This window comes from Bos javanicus, chromosome 10 (assembly GCF_032452875.1).
Source record: "Bos javanicus breed banteng chromosome 10, ARS-OSU_banteng_1.0, whole genome shotgun sequence".
NCBI lineage: Eukaryota > Metazoa > Chordata > Mammalia > Artiodactyla > Bovidae > Bos > Bos javanicus.
The window spans coordinates 81,842,306-81,860,091 of NC_083877.1; the positions used below are offsets into that span (position 1 = coordinate 81,842,306).

A 17,786-nucleotide genomic window follows, 5' to 3' on the forward strand; every position below is an offset into this window, starting at 1 on the left:
TACTGGTCAACAAGGGTATAAAGAATATAAGGGTATAAGAATATAAACTCCCTGAAGATATCAATATCTTTTGAATATCTCCATTTCTTTATGAAGCCCTGGCACAGCCTCTGGTGAATGAGTTCTCATAAAATAAGTTTACAAAGAGTCTGTACCCAGGATCGTACAGTGATCGTGAGAGGCATGCAGCAGCCCTTGAACACTGGGGGCATCCATCTGAAGAATACAAAGGGCAGGGAAAAAAGGGCAACTTGGGAATGGTGAAAAGAAGAGACCTCCAAAAATAATGTTGCTAAAACAAAATGCAAGAAACACTTGGCAATGTTTATTGAATCCAGGGCAAGCATGTGCTGCTGCTGCTGCTGCTGCTAAGTCACTTCAGTTGTGTCCGACTCTGTGCGACCCCATAGACAGCAGCCCACTAGGCTCCTCTGTCCCTGGGATTCTCCAGGCAAGAATACTGGAGTGGGTTGCCATGTCCTTCTCCAGTGCATGAAAGTGAAAAGTGAAAGTGAAGTTGCTCAGTCGTGCCCAACTCTTAGCGACCCCATGGACTACAGCCTACCAGGCTCCTCTGTCCATGGGATTTTCCAAGCAAGAGTACTGGAGTGGGGTGCCATTGCCTTCTCCAAAGCATGTGCTAGAACTGGAAAAATACAAGGTCAGAAATTAATATGAATGGAATCCTAGGAGATTTATCCCATGAGATAAAGCCAAATGACTTGTAGTTGTGAGAGCAGCATCAGCAGTAGTAGGGGAACTCTACCTAGGTGCCAGGGAGGGCAATTATGGTGAGAATGAAGATACTGCCCCCTGAAGGGTCCTGGCTCCCTGAGTCAGCCAGCTTCCCATTATCATAGGTTCTTAGTGCCTTAGACTTGGAAAAGACCTTTGGGGATCTGTGAGTCTAGGTCTCTTTGCCCACCAGAGCCAATGTGGACTTGGGCTTAGACAATCCTGGCTCTTTTTCTAAAAATCAAATGGCCCTAGAAAATCACTTAGCTTTCAGCCTCAGCTCTTAGATGCAAAACACATTAGACCTGTTTTCCCAGAGTCACTGTCAAGGTCAGATGAGTCGTGAAACACTATACAAGTGTTTGGTATTGCTACTTACTGAGAATACAATGTATGTAAACCAGTATGATTTAGTTTTTCTGTGTGGGGTTTTAAAGATGCTTTAAACCCCCAAAGATGCTACACATGCTTGTCTGGAAGGCAAAGAAGATATGTGTCAAAATAACTACAATTATGGGCATGAGCTGAGTCTCGGGCTGTAAAAAGTGATTTCATTCTTTGGAAAATGAAAGGTTCCACTTGTTGATCATACCTGTGGATCTGGCTTCACTAGAAAACGACCTCCCTACACATTCTGTCGACTTGCTCTTTTGGGCTTCGCTGGTAGTTCAGTTGGTAAAGAATCCGCCTGCAATGAAGGAGACCCCATTTCAATTCCTGGGCCAGGAAGATCCCCTGGAGAAGGGATAGGCTACCCACTCCAGTGTTCATGGGCCTCCCAGGTCGCTCAGATGGTGAAGAATCCACCTGCAATTCGGGAGACCTGGGTTCAGTCCTGGATTGGCAAGATCTCCTGGAGGAGGGCATGGCAACCCACTCCAGTATTCTTGCCTGGAGAATCCCCGTGGACAGAGGAGCCTGGCGGGCTACGGTCCCTGTGGCTGCAAAGAGTTGGACACGACTGAGCGACTAGGCACAAAGCACACGTGTTCTGTGAAATTGTTACCCTTAGTCAGGGGTGTGCTGTAATTTATAATTTACAGGTTTTTAGAAAACTAGTTATTTCTCAGCAAGTTTGAAAAGAGGGAAATTATCTGATCTTGATAAAAAGCATCTACTGAAGAAACTAAAGCTAACATCATACTAAATGGTGAGAGACCTAGTGCTGTCCATGACTCTTCGTAGCAGCATCACTGATAATAACCCAGTACTGGAAATGACCCAGCTGTCCTTCAACAAATTAACAGTTTAACAAAGTCTGGTCCACTCACACCATTGAATACTACTCAGCAATGAAAAGGCGTGAACTATCAATACTTGCAACAGCTTGGATGCATCTCAAGGCGCCTTATGCTCAGTGAATAAAAGCTGATTTCCAACAACTTCATACTATATGATTCCATTTATATAACACTTTGAAGTGACAAAATTTACAAACGGAGAACAGATTACTGGTTGTCGGGTGAAAAAGGAGGTGGGCCTACAGGAGGGACTCTTGATGAAACTGTTCTGTAACAACTTTTGGGGATAGACAGAGGAAACTATGTTTGTGATAAATGGCATAGAACTAACATACACACACACCAGTCTGTGCCAGTCAGCCCTAAAGGAAATCAACACTGAGTATTCATTGGAGAACTGTTGCTGAAGCTGAAGCTGAAGCTGAAGCTGCAGGACTTTGGCCACCTGATGCAAAGAGCTGACTTATCCGAGAATACCCTGATGGCTGGGAGGGCTTGATGGCAAAAGGAGAAGGGGGAGGCAGAGGATGAGATGGTTAGATAGCATCACTGACTCAATGGACATGAGTTGGAGTAAATTCCAGGAGATAGTGGACAGAGGAGCCTGGTATGCTGCAGCCCATGGGGTTGCAAAGAGTCAGACCTGACTTAGTGACTGAGGAACAACAACAAGGTTGGACTATCTGAATAAGATCTGTGGATTGTGTCAGTGTCAACATGATAGTCAATATATTATACTGTGGTTTTATTAAGATATTATCATTGGGGAAACTGGGTAAGCGGTGCGAGGATCTCTGTATTATTTCTTACAAACTGTGTGAATCTAAAACTGTCTCAATAAAAATTTGAATTAAAAAATAGTATCATTGGGGTTAGTCTTGCCAGCGGCAGCTAAGATAGATGTTGTTTTAGGAAGAAACCAGAGACGTGTCACATCGACCCTATTAGTATCACAGTCGACTCTCAATGGAACCGGAGATGCAGATGGTTTTAGGACATAAAAGAGAGAAGCCTTGGTGGAAACTCTGCACTTGGTTTTGTTTGTTTGTTTTTGTCTTTGAAGGCAGAGAAACAAGAGGAGTAGAGGGTCCTGGAGAGTTACGTAGGAAGCTTCCAAATGATATGCGTACAGATAAAGTACGCAAATAAAATGAACACAGTCTCCATCAGGGTTCCACAGTTACACCTGACAAGAAGCAGAACTCGAGCCTCAAAGCTGCCTAATGAAGAAACTGAATTAAAATTCATTATAGGCAGTTGAACACTCTAGGAGAGCACTGTGGGTAATGCTTAAGAGCATGGTCTTAGGTGACGGGTGGCTTAGAATCAATCCCAGCCCTGACACTTATTTAGCTTTGTGTCCTTTGGCAAGTGACTGAAGGTCCTTGGGCCTCAGTTTCCCCGTCTGGAAAATGGACAAAATACTAGACCCTACCTCACAGGGTGTTGTCAGGATTAAACAAGTTAATGCTCAGACTACTGCCTGGCCCATTCATGCTTGATCGAGGTTACCTGCTCTTATTCTTATTACCCTTTCTAGGAGAATAGATGAATACCATCTCCTGGTGCAGGGCTGGATTCTCCAGAGCTCATCATGAAACATGTCAGCCTTCTCCCTGTTTCTTCATTTCCTTGACCTGGGCTTCTGTTCACCAGTCAGAAGTCTGTAATCACCAAGAAGAAAATAACCCTTAATGTCATATGTTGACTAAGAACAATTGTTTGCTTAGGTGTGCACCGAACTGAACTGAAGGTCTTCTGGGACCTGTTTGCCCTTGGGGGTAATCTTGGGGCTCCCAGTAGCTATTCTGGACTCTCATGGTTTAACAATGGATGTTCCTTAGGAAACATACATTGAAAATGCTAGAATGTAAAGCACTAGCTCAGGTGAGGTGGCCCACCTGCAGGTGCCCACTGGGAACTTATTAAACATGTGGATTACAAGGACTTCCCTGGTGGTCCAGTGGTTGAGATGCCGCACTTTCAACACAGGGGGCACAGGTTCAATCCCTCCATGGGGAACTAAGATCCCACATCGGTGCAACGTGGCAAAAAAAAAAAAAAAAAAAAACACCAGAATTAAAAAAAAACAAAGCGAAAAACTGGATTACAGGGTTCTTCCCTAGACCTTTGGAAGCCGCATTGCTGGACATGGGGCCTGAGAATCTCCATGTTAACTAATGATGATTAGTTAGCATGGATGATTTAATGAGAAACACTCGTCAGATGTCAGGGTCTGGCACTTGAGAAACCCTGACTTTTCTCATCCTGCACACAAGCCTTCAAAGTCGTGCGTGCACGCGCGTGTGTGTGTGTGCGTATATGCTTGCATGCTCAGTCACTTCAGTCCGACTCTTTGTGATCCTGTGGACTGTAACCCACCAGGCTCTTCTGTCCACGGGATTCTCCAGACAGGAATACTGAAGTGGGTTGCCATGGCCTCCTCCAAGGAATCTTCCCAATCCAGGGATTGAACCCATGTTCCTTATGTCCCCTGCACTGGCAGGCAGGTTCTTTACCACTAGCGCCACGTGGGAAGCCCCCCTTCAAAGTAGACAGCAGCTGTAATTACCTTTGTGCTATGCTGTGCTTAGTCACTCTGTCGTGTCCAACTCTTTGTGACCCTGTGGACTGTAGCCCACCAGGCTCCTCTGCCCATGGGGATTCTCCAGGCAAGAATACTGGAGTGGGTTGCCATGCCCTCCTCCAGGGGATCTTCCCAATCCAGGGATCGAAACTAGGTCTCCCACATTAAAAGGTGGATTCTTTACTGCTTGATCTTTATTTTTACCCAATTCAGAACCAAATCTCTGAGAGGCGAGCTCTTTTAACCCAAGGACACCGGGTGAGTGCCAGTGCTGGGGACATTGTCTTGAATCAGCTAACTCAGAGGCACCGAAACTGGCCAGCCATTTCTCTACTAAAAATATTTCCCTCCTCCCTCAAAGGCCATCTCATGCTCTGTAGAGTCAGGAACCAGACCTGTTCATTTTTCTTCCACATCTGGCTTTCAGAGCTCCTAGCTTTCCCAAATTGTTAGGACTCCAGAGGAGCCCAGCAACTTTGGGTCTGTCTGCTACGCCATCCGTAAAGCTATCAGTGAAATACAGACGGTGGTTTCCAGTCATCCACTTGTGATGAGAGAAGGGCTGAGAGTAGGCAGGAGGCAGGATTCCTGTCTGCAGTTTAAGGATGTAGATGGGTGGAGGGGGGAGCGTACAACCAACTGTGGATTCAGAGGCTATCTAATCTATAAGTGAAAAAAAAAATAGTCCCAGAATCCTTCCCCATTTTTTCCCTAAGCCTCCTTTTCTGGCTACAAAGCTGCTTTGTATACCCACCCACCTCCTCCCCAAACACACTTTCAAAAAGAAAACCAGTAAGTAAGATTAAGCATCAAACCTAGATATGGGAAACGTTTGGGTCAAGTGTGAGTTTATGTACATCTAAGACCAGGAAACGAAAAATGAGAAACTGGGGTAGGGCTCTGCCCTTGCTGCACAGGTTTGTGGGTGGAGCATTTTTGGCTGATCTTTGAATCAGCTCATGTCCACGAGCATGTGCCATGGGTCTGGCCCTGCGCCCAGGCTTCCTTCATGGCTCAGTGGGTAAAGAAGCAGCCTGCAGTGCAGGAGACGCAGGAGATTCAGCCCCTGGGTCGGGAAGATCCCCTGGAGTAGGAAATGGCAACCGGCTCAAGAATATTTGCCTAGAAAATCTCGTGGACAGAGGAGCCTGGCGGGCTGCAGGCCACAGGGTTGCAAGGAGTTGGGCATGACTGAGCGCGCAGCACTGCACCCAGCTGTGTGGCACACTTTCTCACTGCATTCTCAGAACAGACCAGTGAGGTTGACAGAGTCATTATCTTTATTTCAGAGACAAGGAAACCGAGTCTCAGAGAGGGCCAGTCACTTTCTAAGGCCTCACAACTGGCCAAGAGGAGTCAGCATCCAAAAAAAAAAAAAAAGTGGATTACAGGATTCCACCCTAGTAACTCAGGTCTGCTCTTAAATTCTTTGTGCCCCTTAGAAAGTAGACATCTCTTTGGGCAAACTGGAGATGGCCCGTTTCCTCCCAGCTGTCTTCCTTGCCCTCCCCACAACCCAGTGAAATCAAAGCAAGCCAAACATAGATGATTTCTGTAATGAAGATTCCTAGGCATTTGGGAGGGCCCAAAGCTTTAGCTAAACAGCCACTGTTGAGGGGAAGATCTGTGTTACGTGGCAAAGGCCACGCAGTCACACACCCTGACCTAGTAGTTATAACCCTGGGATTATAGGTTATATTTACCATAAACAAAACCTCCATGAGTATATCTATCATAAAGCTACTTCAGTATCTAAAATGTAGAGGCAACATAAATGTCCAAAAAGAAAAGAAAGAATCAAGAGAAGAAAGTTGTTTTCAGAACTCTTAAGTATTCATGTACACTGAGAGGAAACTCAGCACTTTTGTGGAAAGGTGAAATTGGGTGGGTCGTAGCAGTCCTGGGTATGAAGTCTAATAAGTAAAAATACCCATCATTTCACTGCACACACTAAATTTCCATGGCTATGCCGTAGAAAGACCCTCTGTCATTTTGCAGTGTATACAAATATCAAATCACTAGGTTGTACACCTGAAACCAACAAAATATTTTGTCAACTTCACCTCGATTCCTTTTTAAAAAAAGGAATCAAGATGCTAAAGAAGACCCTCTAAATTACCTTCCAAAATGTGTCTGACCTATTCTTGAAAATTTGCTCTAAATTAAGCTATAGTTTCCTGCACTGTGTGTGCAGGATTCGGAATGGAGATTTTCTCTGATTAACATACATGTTGCTAGGGAAACCACACTTGACCAGTGTTTTCCTAAAGAACGAGCGTTCATGACAATCGGTTTTTGTGCCCAGCGCTGTGTGAGGCATATAACATACGTTAATTACCTCATTTTATCATCACAGGAGTTCCTGCAAAGTAGGTATTATTATCTTCATTTAACGCATGAGAAGGAGGCCGAGGGAGATGAAGTAACCTGCCCAAGGGCCTGGGCTAGCCCGTGTTGGAGCTTGGACTCCAGCCTAGAACTCTGTCTCCAGATGCTGCCCTAATCTGCAGCCAGGACTGGCACAGTCCCTTGAGCCTGTTCAGGGTGGTCGTGACCTAGACCAGCTGTGAAATGTCCGGAGTGTCACCTCTCTCCAGATCCAAGCTCTTTCCACTTGACTGCTATGCCAACGCCCCTTGAAATCAATTTGAAAATGGCTCAGATCGTTTGGTTTAGGAAAATTTCCCCCAGGAATGTAATAGCCACTTTTCAGGCCTGCTTCCAAAAGAAGAGACCAGCAAGGTGTATTAGTCTCCTAAGGCCACCATCGTAAAAGGCCGCAAACTGTGTGGCTTAAAACAACAGAGATGCGTTGTCTCACAGTTCCGGAGGCTAGTCGTCCAAGACCAAGGTGTTGGTAGGGTTGGTTCCTTCCGAGAGCTGTGAGGGAGAATCTGTTCGAGGCCTCTCTTCCAGCTCCTGGTGGCCTCCAGCATTCCTTGGCTGGTAGGTGGCCATCTTCTCCCCATATCTCTTCACATCTCCTGGGTGGGTCTGTCTCTGTGTCTCGATTTCTCCTTTTTATAAGTCATATTGAATTAGGGTCAATCCCGCTGACCTCATTTTGACTTGACTGTCTCTGTAAGAAGGTTGCCAAAGGAAATGGCAACCCACTCCAGAATGCTTGCCTGGAGAATCCCAAGGACAGAGGAGACTGGTGGGCTGTAGTCCATGGGGTTGCAAAGAGTTGGACATGACTAAAGCAACTGAGCACCTCTGTAAAGACCATCTCTCCATGTGGGATCACATTCTGAGGTGCGGAGGATTAGGACTCCCAAAATACCTTGGGGGGAGGACACAATTCAACTCCTAATGGCGAGGCAGCCTTGGGGAGCGGGCTCCTCCTCCTCACTCCTGGCCCTTGGTAGGTCTTTCCTTTCCTCCCATCCAGCCCATGCTCCCCTTTTGTCCAGCAGGTAAGGGCAAATAGCAGTGAATCAACTGTCAGAAGAAAACCAAAGCCTCCATGAACTTGGTCTTCCGCCTCCCATCTAGTTCCCTTCATCTCATGCCAACAAGTGGCATTTTGCCCAGGCTGTCACCATGCCCTGCATGCACCAGAAAAAACAGAAGCAAAACAAGTGTTGGAGCCAACAGAGCCTGACATGTTTTAGCCAGAGGTCTCGGCGTGGTTGCCTTGGGCAACATCTAACTTACAATTTCCTCTGTCTGAGTGTGTGAGTGTTTGTACAAAAGGGTTCTTCAAGTTCCCGATTCTCTAACATGCTCCTACTGCAGACTCCTCTATGGAGCTAAGAAAGCCTGCCAAGCTCTTTTCATAAAACCATACCCTAACTCCCCAAGGTTGGCAGTGGAAGAGGAATCTCCACGTGGGAGGCCTAACTGAGGATTCTCAGCCCCAACTCCTGTCCTCCAGATTTACCTGTCTTTTGTAAGTTGCACTAGCCGCCACTGCTGTCACCAGGTTAGGCTCAGAGAAGGCACTCCTTTCCAAGTATGAAGGGAAGCTTGTCTTAATTCTCCCCTGTTTGGCTGAGTCCAGGATGCAGCATTTATTCAAACTTGTCAGAAGACCCCAAACCAGAAAGTTCAAAATATTTCTTTCAAAAGGGCTTCTATCAATAGATAAGGTGGTCTGGGAGCCCAGGCCCATCTCCACCTGTCTCCCTACCCACCTAATACTGCATCTTCAGATCCAAATATACCCGGAGGTCACAGGCAAGGACAAGCCCCCTTTCCATCCAGCCTGAGACCTGCCTTCCCAAGTCCAGCGTCTCCTCTGCGGAGACTGGCCGACAGTGGCAGCGCTCATTCCCTGCAGGGAAAAATCCTGCAGGAAAAAGTCCAGAGCGTGGGCTTGGAAAGACCACATCCGAACATCATCCAGTCTCTGTGCCCAAACAAATCTCCACAGGGAAGTGGTGGAGTTGTGTTAGATAAGCCCTTTCTTGCACTTCCCACCAGTTCTGATGGTCATTGCCAACAGAAGATGCCTACCCAAAGTAACAGAACAGAATTCCTTTGGAAGAAGAACCAGTGAGACAATTTCATCCTTCTATTAGGTGGCGAGCGTTTATATTTATAAGCTGTTAGATTGAGATGCATGGTAGAGATTAGTCAATGAAGTTGAGTCCTTGTTTTACAGGTAGGAAACTGAGGCCCAGAAAGGGAAAGTGATCTGCATAATGTTGGCTAGTGGTAAAAGTGAATCCAGCTCTTCTGATTCTAGAATCCAGCTCTTCTGATTCCCAGCCCAGCACCCTTTAGCATATTTATCCCTGATGTATAGTAGAGCACTGCTGCCGCTGCTGCTAAGTGGCTTCAGTCGTGTCCGACTCTGTGCGACCCCATGGAGGGCAGCCCACCAGGCTCCCCCGTCCCTGGGATTCTCCAGGCAAGAACACTGGAGTGGGTTGCCATTTCCTCCTCCAATGCATGAAAGTGAAAAGTGAAAGTGAAGTCGCTCAGTTGTGTCCGACTTGTAGCGATCCCATGGACTGCAGCCCACCAGGCTCCTCTGTCCATGGGATTTTCCAGGCAAGAGTACTGGAGTGGGGTGCCATTGCCTTCTCCATAGTAGAGCACAGAGACTTGTTATTTTAAACCTTAATTCAAACAGAGATCAAGTTGCTACAGTGTGGAAGAAAACTTTTCATGGATCATCAATGAATCCAAAATGGCAGTCTAAAATCTCCTGGGATAAAGGGCTCTAAGCACATGAGTGTAGCAGCAGAGGAAACATATTTCAGGGGGTTCCTAATGCTAGTCATTTCTAACTCCTGGATGTCACTTATATCAATCCCTTTCTCCTGCCTTTCTGCCTCCATTTGAGTCAACCTAGTCACCATCATTTCATCATTCAAATACACTCTTGCCCTAAGAATAAAATCCCAGATCCTCAACATGAACCAGAAGGTTCCATGTGTCCTGGTTTAATCTTGCTTTTCTAGCTTTATTCTCTTTTACCCTTCCCTTCAGTCTCTCTGCTCCAGCTGGGCATGGCTTCTCAAAGCTCCTCAAATAGGTGTAGTCAGTCTTTCTTTCTCCCTGCCTCCCTCCCTCCCTCTCTCCCTGCCTCCCTTCCTTCCTATCTTTCTTTTCCTTGCCCCTCTCTTTGTCTCTCTCTTCCATGCTGCTGCTGCTAAGTCACTTCAGTCGTGTCCAACTCTGTGCGACCCCATAGACGGCAGCCCACCAGGCTCCCCCGTCCCTTCGGATTCTCCAGGCAAGAACACTGGAGTGGGTTGCCATTTCCTTCACCAATGCATGAAAGTGAAAAGTGAAAGTAAAGCCGCTCAGTCGTGTCCGACTTGCAGCAACCCCATGGACTGCAGCCTACCAGGCTCCTCCGTCCATGGGATTTTCCAGGCAAGAGTACTGGAGTGGGGTGCTGTTGCCTTCTCCCTCTCTCTTCCATATGTGTGTGTTAATCGCTCAGTAGTGTCCAACTCTTTGCAACCCTATGGACTGTAGCTTGCCAGGCTATATGGAATTTTTCCATGAAAAATCCATGAAATTTTCCAGGCAGTAATGCTAGAGAGGGTTGCCATTCCCTTCTCCAAGGGATTTTCCCAACCCAGGAATCAAACCTGGGCTTCCTGTATTGCAGGCAGATTCTTTACCGTCTGAGTCACCAGGGAAGCCCTGTTCCCTATAGAAAGGACAGGGCTTCCCTTCTTCTCCTTTCCACCTAGATCAGTGGTTCTCACACAAGGGTGATCCTGCCCCTCCCAGGGGACATTTGGTGACATCTGGAGATATTTATTTTTTTGCTTGTTACAACTGGCATCTAGTTGGTAGAACACAAGGATGTAGCTAAACACCCAGCAATGCATAGGACATTTCCCCACCCCTAGCCCACTAACAAAAAATAAAATATTGATAGTGCTGAAATTGAGAGACACTCAACATTTGGAACCCAGCTTAAACACCACTTCTTCCAAGAAGCCCTTCCATGACACTTGATTTTGATTTAGGACCCCTCCCCCCTCAGGAGGCTCCTACTCATCACTTCTCTTTCATAGCACTTGGCACATGGGAGTATTTGAGATAATGTACCATCTGTTTTCCACTGCAGTGTACCAGCTCCAGGATGGAGCGGAGTGTTAGGTCCATCACCTCATCCCAGCGCCCTATGCGGTACTCGGTGAAGTTAGGCATCACTTTTTGTTTTGTTGATCCTGGGACACAGAGGAGGCCAGTTTACACAGGGGCCCTGTCTTTTACCGAGTGACGTGGTTTCTAAGGGCTTCACATGCAGACCCACAGATACCTGGGACAAGAGCACGGTCTTGGCAGCCAGGGGGAAGTGGGAGGATATCACAATTCTGCCACCTCCATCAGGTGACTTAATTTCTCTGGAACTGGATTTCATCACCAGTAAAAGAAGCATAACATAGAACCTGTCTCCTAGAGTTGCTGTGAAGATGAAAAGATGAGTACCACCTCTGGCATAGGCTAAGAGATTAATAATTGAGAGGAAGAAAAGGCGGGGGGAAAATAGACCCTTAGACCTATTCTGAGGGTCTCCTGTAGCCGCCAGGGCCTGGGTAGCGGGAAGAGGAATGTGGAAGGGACATCAAGAGACTGCTAGTCAACCTGTCTTTCTCGACTTCTTCAGCTCTAAAATGTGCCTACCAATATCTCATCTTACTTATCCCATGAGCTTGTTATATGCACCCCAGATAACTCCCCACCCAAACAAGAGAGGTGCCTAAAAATTACCTGTAGGTAGGGCTGAGTGCAGTCCAGACTGTCTTACCTCCTCCACCCTGGGTCTTCTTAAGAGCTCTGGCCTGCCACCCTTTCTTTCTTACCTGGATTCCCCACCTCCATCCAGACATTTGGAAAGGCAGCCCATTTGAATTAGAGCCAACCCCAGATTCCTCCATCTTCCTGGGTTCTGCCTCTAATGCCAGTAGGGACTCCACCCTCTGTAACCTGCCTGGCCCCACCTCCCACACGGTCTGGACCCTGGTCCACAGCCAGGTCTCACAGCCCACACCCAATCAGCAGGGGAATTCCAGACATTTTCACCGAATGAGACCTGGAAATTGATTGCTATCATTCTTTTGCCCAAGGTGGGGAGGGGAAGGACTTCCCGTTTTCAGGCCTTTTTGCTTCCCCCTCAATTTTAGACATTCAAAACCTGTTTTTAAAAGAAGCAAAGATCCTTTGTCTTGACTGCTCAGGTCAGCAGACAGAAGTGTCTGTCTGAGAATGGAGGGCAGGACAGGAAGAAGACTCTCAGCAGAGAACAGAGGACATGAGATGGGCACAGAGAAGTTTTGGATAGGAACCCCTTTAGCCCTGGGGGCAGCGGTTGGAGCCAAGTCCCACACAGATAGCCAGCAGCCAGTGAGGTTCAAGGCTCTTGACAGAACTCCTCTCCATCCGCAGAGCTGTGTGAGCACCAGGGCAGACTCCAGCAGTGTGGGGGCAAGGCAGGGGGCAGAGGGGCCTCGACTCCATGACTGAGGGAGGAGAGGGGAGCGTGCCGGTGGCATCAGCTTGGCACGATGGACCCTAGCATGCCAGCAGCTCTGTGTTCTCTGTGACCACAGCCGCCCACACCCATGCTGCCCATGCCCACGGGATTAGTAGCCTGCTGCTTCCGTCAACAAGTCTGACTTTCTGCCTTTGTGGCTGGTGGAACCTGGTGGGGCAGTTTCCCGATCTGGATTGCTTTTCTTCCATTTCCTGGTTCTCATACCTTCCACTCAGTCTGCAAAAGGATGTTTCTCGTTTGGGGTTGTTTTTTTTTTTTTTTGGTCCAAAATGCTTGACGAAAGATCTGGTCTCTTAATCAGTTCAGATCCCTGGGAAGTTATTTAAGGAATCAAAACAGCTCTAGTTAGACCCCCTAAAGATTAAAATCCATGACTTGCCTCTATCCAGAATATGGTTCTTCCGTGGTGGGAGAAACCTTAGTGCAAAGGACCTAAGCATCGGCAGCCTCCCCCGTCCCACCAGCCAGGTCTTGGCAGGAAACAGCAGTTTGACCTCCCAAGTCTCTGCTTTTATTTGCTTTGAAGAAGGTACCCTGTTCCCCACGCCACCCACCCCCTTTTGAAACATTCCTCCAGTGTGTATAACGCATCTTTTTGTCTTCCATCAATGCTTGCTAAATGCTTTAGTGGTAGAACGGAGGCCAAGGGAGCTCAGAAGGGCTGGGATTAGGGTGAGGCAAATGAGCCCCCTCCCTGCCCCGGGGTGCTCAGTCTCCAGGTGCAGGCTTCCTCACCCTGACCCTGGCCCTGCGACTGATGGCTGGTGAGAGAAAGCTTCCAGGGGAGACGGTTTACTCAGAGATGACTGAAAGGGCCCCACATAGGCACTGGCCAGCCTCAGCCGGGGGCACAACTCAACCCATAATACAAGGCCAAGTCACTTGCTTGTTGAAGTATATACGGATTGTTGAAGATGAAACCGCGTCCTAGAACCCAGGATTATTTGATGACAAATTCCATGGCATAAAGCCACTGTAAGCCCTGGCGCCTGCAGTATATATACCTTTACTGGTCCGAGAGGAAGAACCAAAGAGAGACGTTCAGAGGCTGCTGCTGTTGTGTTGATGGCGCCTTCCCTTTTTGCTCCCTTTCTCTGTAGCCTGCCTGCTCCAGGCTGAGCTGGTGAACTATGAGCGAGTCAAGGAGTACTGCCTCAAAGTCCTGAAGAAAGAAGGGGAGAATTTCAAGGCCCTTTACCGGTCTGGTGTGGCCTTCTACCACCTTGGGGACTATGACAAAGCGCTCTACTACCTGAAAGAGGCAAGAACCCGACAGCCAACAGGTAAGGCAGCAATTGCTCTTTTCTGACCAACAGAGCCCTGGGGCAGCTCCCAGACCATCTCACCGCCAAGGTCAGCTTTTTCTGGCTGGCAGGGCCGGGCAGAGGGAGAAATGGCAAGTGAGGGGTCAGGTGTGTCCTAGGTCTTGGAGCACATGGAGCCCGTGCCTTTGGGATCTGCGTTCCAGGGAGCTTGGGCACCTCTTCTGTTTAAATAGGATGTGGATTTCTTCATTTTTCCAACCCAGAATCCAGCCCTCTTTACGTATTCATTGAATCCATATTGCATTCTTACTACATGCTAAGATTTGTGCTGGCTGCCAGGGATGTAGGTAAGAAGACTCAGTCCCTAAACGTGAGGAGTTCACATTCTGGTTGATGAGACAGAATACAAATGGGTAATTTGGAGGGTAAGCCCAACATTCTTCCAGGAAGAATGCTCCTCCAGGCAGATCCCAGATAACAGAGCATGCATTATCTGTACCATTCGCTTAAGTCACGGCCACCAGCCCCACCATTCATTCATGCCACAGATGTATACTGAAGCAGGGCCAAGAACTCTTCCAAGTGCTGGGCAAATAGCAGGGAACGATGCTCAAAGATGCTGCCTTCAAGGAGTTTGTGTTATAATGGAAGAAGATGGACAGTAAACAGACAGATTGATAATGTAATATTTAATAGTAATAAGTGCTATAAAGAAAATAAAGCAGAGTCAAAGGATCAAGACTAAAGTGGGTGCTATTGCAGACCAGGTGGTCAGGAGCACCCTGTCTGAGAAGGCATGTTTTAAACATTGACTTCGACTTGCTGTTGCCATGGTTGTTCATATGGCTGATTTTTTTAAAATGCAATTCTCCTTCCAAGGAATCTTGTTAGAATGAATTTACAAATACCCAACATACTGTTTTTTTCTTTTTTTTAAAGAACACTAATATCTTTGTCCATTGTTGATTTGTTTCCTGTATGTAATTTGTGTTCCCCCAACTACGCTATAAGCAACTCGAGGACCAAGAATGAGACTCATTCAACAGAATTTTCTTGAGTACCTGCTATATGTCAGTACTGTTCTGAATGCCCTGCCTGGCATTTTGGAATATTATACAGCATTCCTTTCTACTCCTGGAAGTAAACATCTCAGGCAACCCTGAAACTCTTATATTCTGGAGTGTATAGGGCTAAACAGCTATTCTCTGTCCTTCCCCACTCACTAACTTAAGGACTGGAATTGGGGGAAATTCTTCTATTTGTGGTCAGGTGGTTGCCTAGAAGAGCAAAATCGGACAATGAAGCACAAGTCCTTTTAAACTCTCCAATTAAAAAAAAATTACAGTCAGTATTTACTGATCATTTGGATTGAGCACTTTCAGACATCTATTTTGATCCTCTCAGCAGTTTTAAGAGGAAGGTTTTATAATCCCTGGGAGAGGCAGCCTTTGGAGTCAGGCGCAGTGACTATGTGTTATCTCCTTGGGCATCTGACTTGATCTCTCCAGTTTTCATTTTCATCACAGTCAGGATGATGAGACATACTTTATAGGATTCTAATGAGGTCTCATTGAGACAATGAAAGTTAAAAACATGACCCAAAGTAGACACTCAAAAATGGAGGTTGTCACTTGCAAGACGAGACAGGAGATTCAAAGAGACTGGTAGGTTGCCTGAGGTTAAACAGTAGCTAACTCTGAACTAAAAGTCTCAACTCACTGAGCTGACTGAGGACCACTGGGATTGCTGCTGCATAGAAATAAGAGAAGAAATTCTCGCTCCTCTCCTCTCCTTCCCATCTGTCCTCTGGGTCATGGGGACCTGTCCCCATGGAGGCAGGGAAGGAGAGGAACTGCACTCCAGTTGCCTTCTCTGTCACCCTGGACCTTGGCTGAGTGAGGCTGCCCTGTCCGTGATCTGCAGATGCAGCTTTGGTCTGATCCCCTGTAGACCCACCAGTCCCCTCACCAGCTGTTCCCTAAGGTGTGTTTCTCTCCTCACAGACACCAATGTGATTCGATATATCCAGCTGACGGAGATGAAGCTCAGCAGATGCTCCCAGAGAGAGAAGGAAGCCATGTGAGCAGAACACCTTTCTAGAGCTGCGCCTGGCCCAGGACATCCAAGCACCGTGTGGTGAAGAGCCCCTCCCTGGGTTCTGGTCCCTTCTCCTCGCTTCCTCCTCCTATTACCCCTCACCTCCATATCTACTCTCCGTGCGCACAGGAGACCCGTGGATTTGGAATCTGGTGGGTTGCCCTGACAGTGCAGACAGCCTCCTTTCAGTAGGGGCAGCCGCTGAAAGAGACCTGGCTTTGGCGGGAACAGCCATAGAGGACTGTCACAGGTTGGGAGTGCCCTTACAGCTTCGACTTGGGCCAGCACTCCTGACAAGAGGCAGAGCCCGGCAGGTGGACCCTCCCAGAGGCGTCAGGTATGGAGCCCACGGGCTGGACCCTTCCACTGCTTCTTCACAGACTGGAGCATCTCACGGCAACTGTGATGAATCCAGGAGCCAGACAGACACCAAAAGCATCGGTTGAGCCCACAAGAGTCCGAGAATTTGTACACTGGATTTCTGCACACACACACACGCCCGCTCCCCACCCCCAAGAACCCTCAGCCCCTGCCTCCCTCCCTCCCTCGTGGTCTCGTTCTGTGCTTTCTCCTCTCCCCCTTGGGGATCTGAGACTCTGCCAGGATTCACATGCCATCGAAACCCACTCTCAATGCCCTCTGGTGACCACACATACCATTCCCCCAGACTCCCAGCCAGCAGGCAGCTGTGACTGCAGAAGGTCAGGGTGGAGTGGGCCAAGGACTGACCACGTAGGGCTGGGGGGAGGGAGAGATGACGTCTAGGGGACAGAGCATTGTATAGACTGGGAGACTGAACTGTGGACGAAGTTAAGTGTGAATAAAAATAAATGAACAGGCAGCAGTCCCTGTCACTTCTGTTGGAAGCAGCCCAATCCCTCACTTTTACTCCCTCCCCCAACCCTCAGTCAGAGTTGCTTACAGCCAGGCAGGATGGGGCTTCCCCCAGAGCAATGGGACACTTGTCCAGTGGTGTACAAAGCTGGCTGCGCCTTTGTGCTTTTAGAGTAGGCTGGGACTGTGGAGACCGCCCAGGGACTTGGCTGGTGGGAACCTGTAAGCCCCTTTTTGATGAAATTATCTGGACTCAATATCTAGCAAGTAGAATGTGTTCAACAAGTATTTGTTGACTGAGTGAATGATGACTGCAGACTGGTTCTCCTGCCTTAAACTCATTTTATCCCAGCCTAGTCTCCAGATACCTATGCTCTTTTTGCGATGCCATGTAGCTTCAGTCAAATAAGAAACATTTACTGAGGGCTTGTCATTTGCCTGTCATTGTGCAATATGCCCTTGGACGAAGGATGTAGTCCTGGTCTTCAAGGAGATGGAAGAGTTGAGAAATAGTCATAGGAGATTATTACCAATGACACCTTTAATTTATATGATGCTTTAAGATTTTCAAAGCACTTTCATGTATTTTTTGTGTGATCAGTGAGACAATATTGTACAAATTAAAATATATACAGATGCAATAATGTTAATAGTGAGCATTTATTAAATGCATTCTCCTCAGATCTTTACATGTATAATCTCATTTCTTTCATGTAATTACCTACTATTCCCATTTGATGGATAAGGAAACTGAAAAACAGAAAACTTGTCCAAGGTTGCATGGCCTTAAGTGGCATAGCTAGGATTTGAACTGAGTCTGTCTGACTCTAGAGTTTCAGCTGTTGACTACTCTGTAGTTAGTTGCCGCCCTAGAAAGTACTAGATTGGCTTAAGTTTTCATTCGGGATTTTCCATAAGATGTTATGGAATGAAATTTTTGACCAATTCAATATTATATTGGATAGTTGTTATTGTTTAGTCACTAAGTCGTGTTCGATTCTTTTGTGACCCTATGGATGGTAGCCTGCCAGGCTCCCCTGTCCATGGGATTTCCCAGG

At 47.3% G+C, this 17,786-nt stretch overlaps 1 protein-coding gene across 1 annotated transcript in view; it reads left to right on the top strand.

Annotated features, from left to right (window-relative positions):
- The window catches only part of TTC9 (tetratricopeptide repeat domain 9), a 33,477-nt gene extending 16,066 nt beyond the window's left edge, over positions 1–17,411 (top strand). The window contains exons 2-3 of the mRNA XM_061429286.1: positions 13,633–13,815; positions 15,801–17,411. Of these exons, the coding sequence (XP_061285270.1) occupies positions 13,633–13,815; positions 15,801–15,880 (263 nt within the window). The 3' untranslated portion in view covers positions 15,881–17,411. The remainder of the gene's footprint in view (positions 1–13,632; positions 13,816–15,800) is intronic.
- The last annotated feature ends 375 nt before the right edge of the window (positions 17,412–17,786 follow it).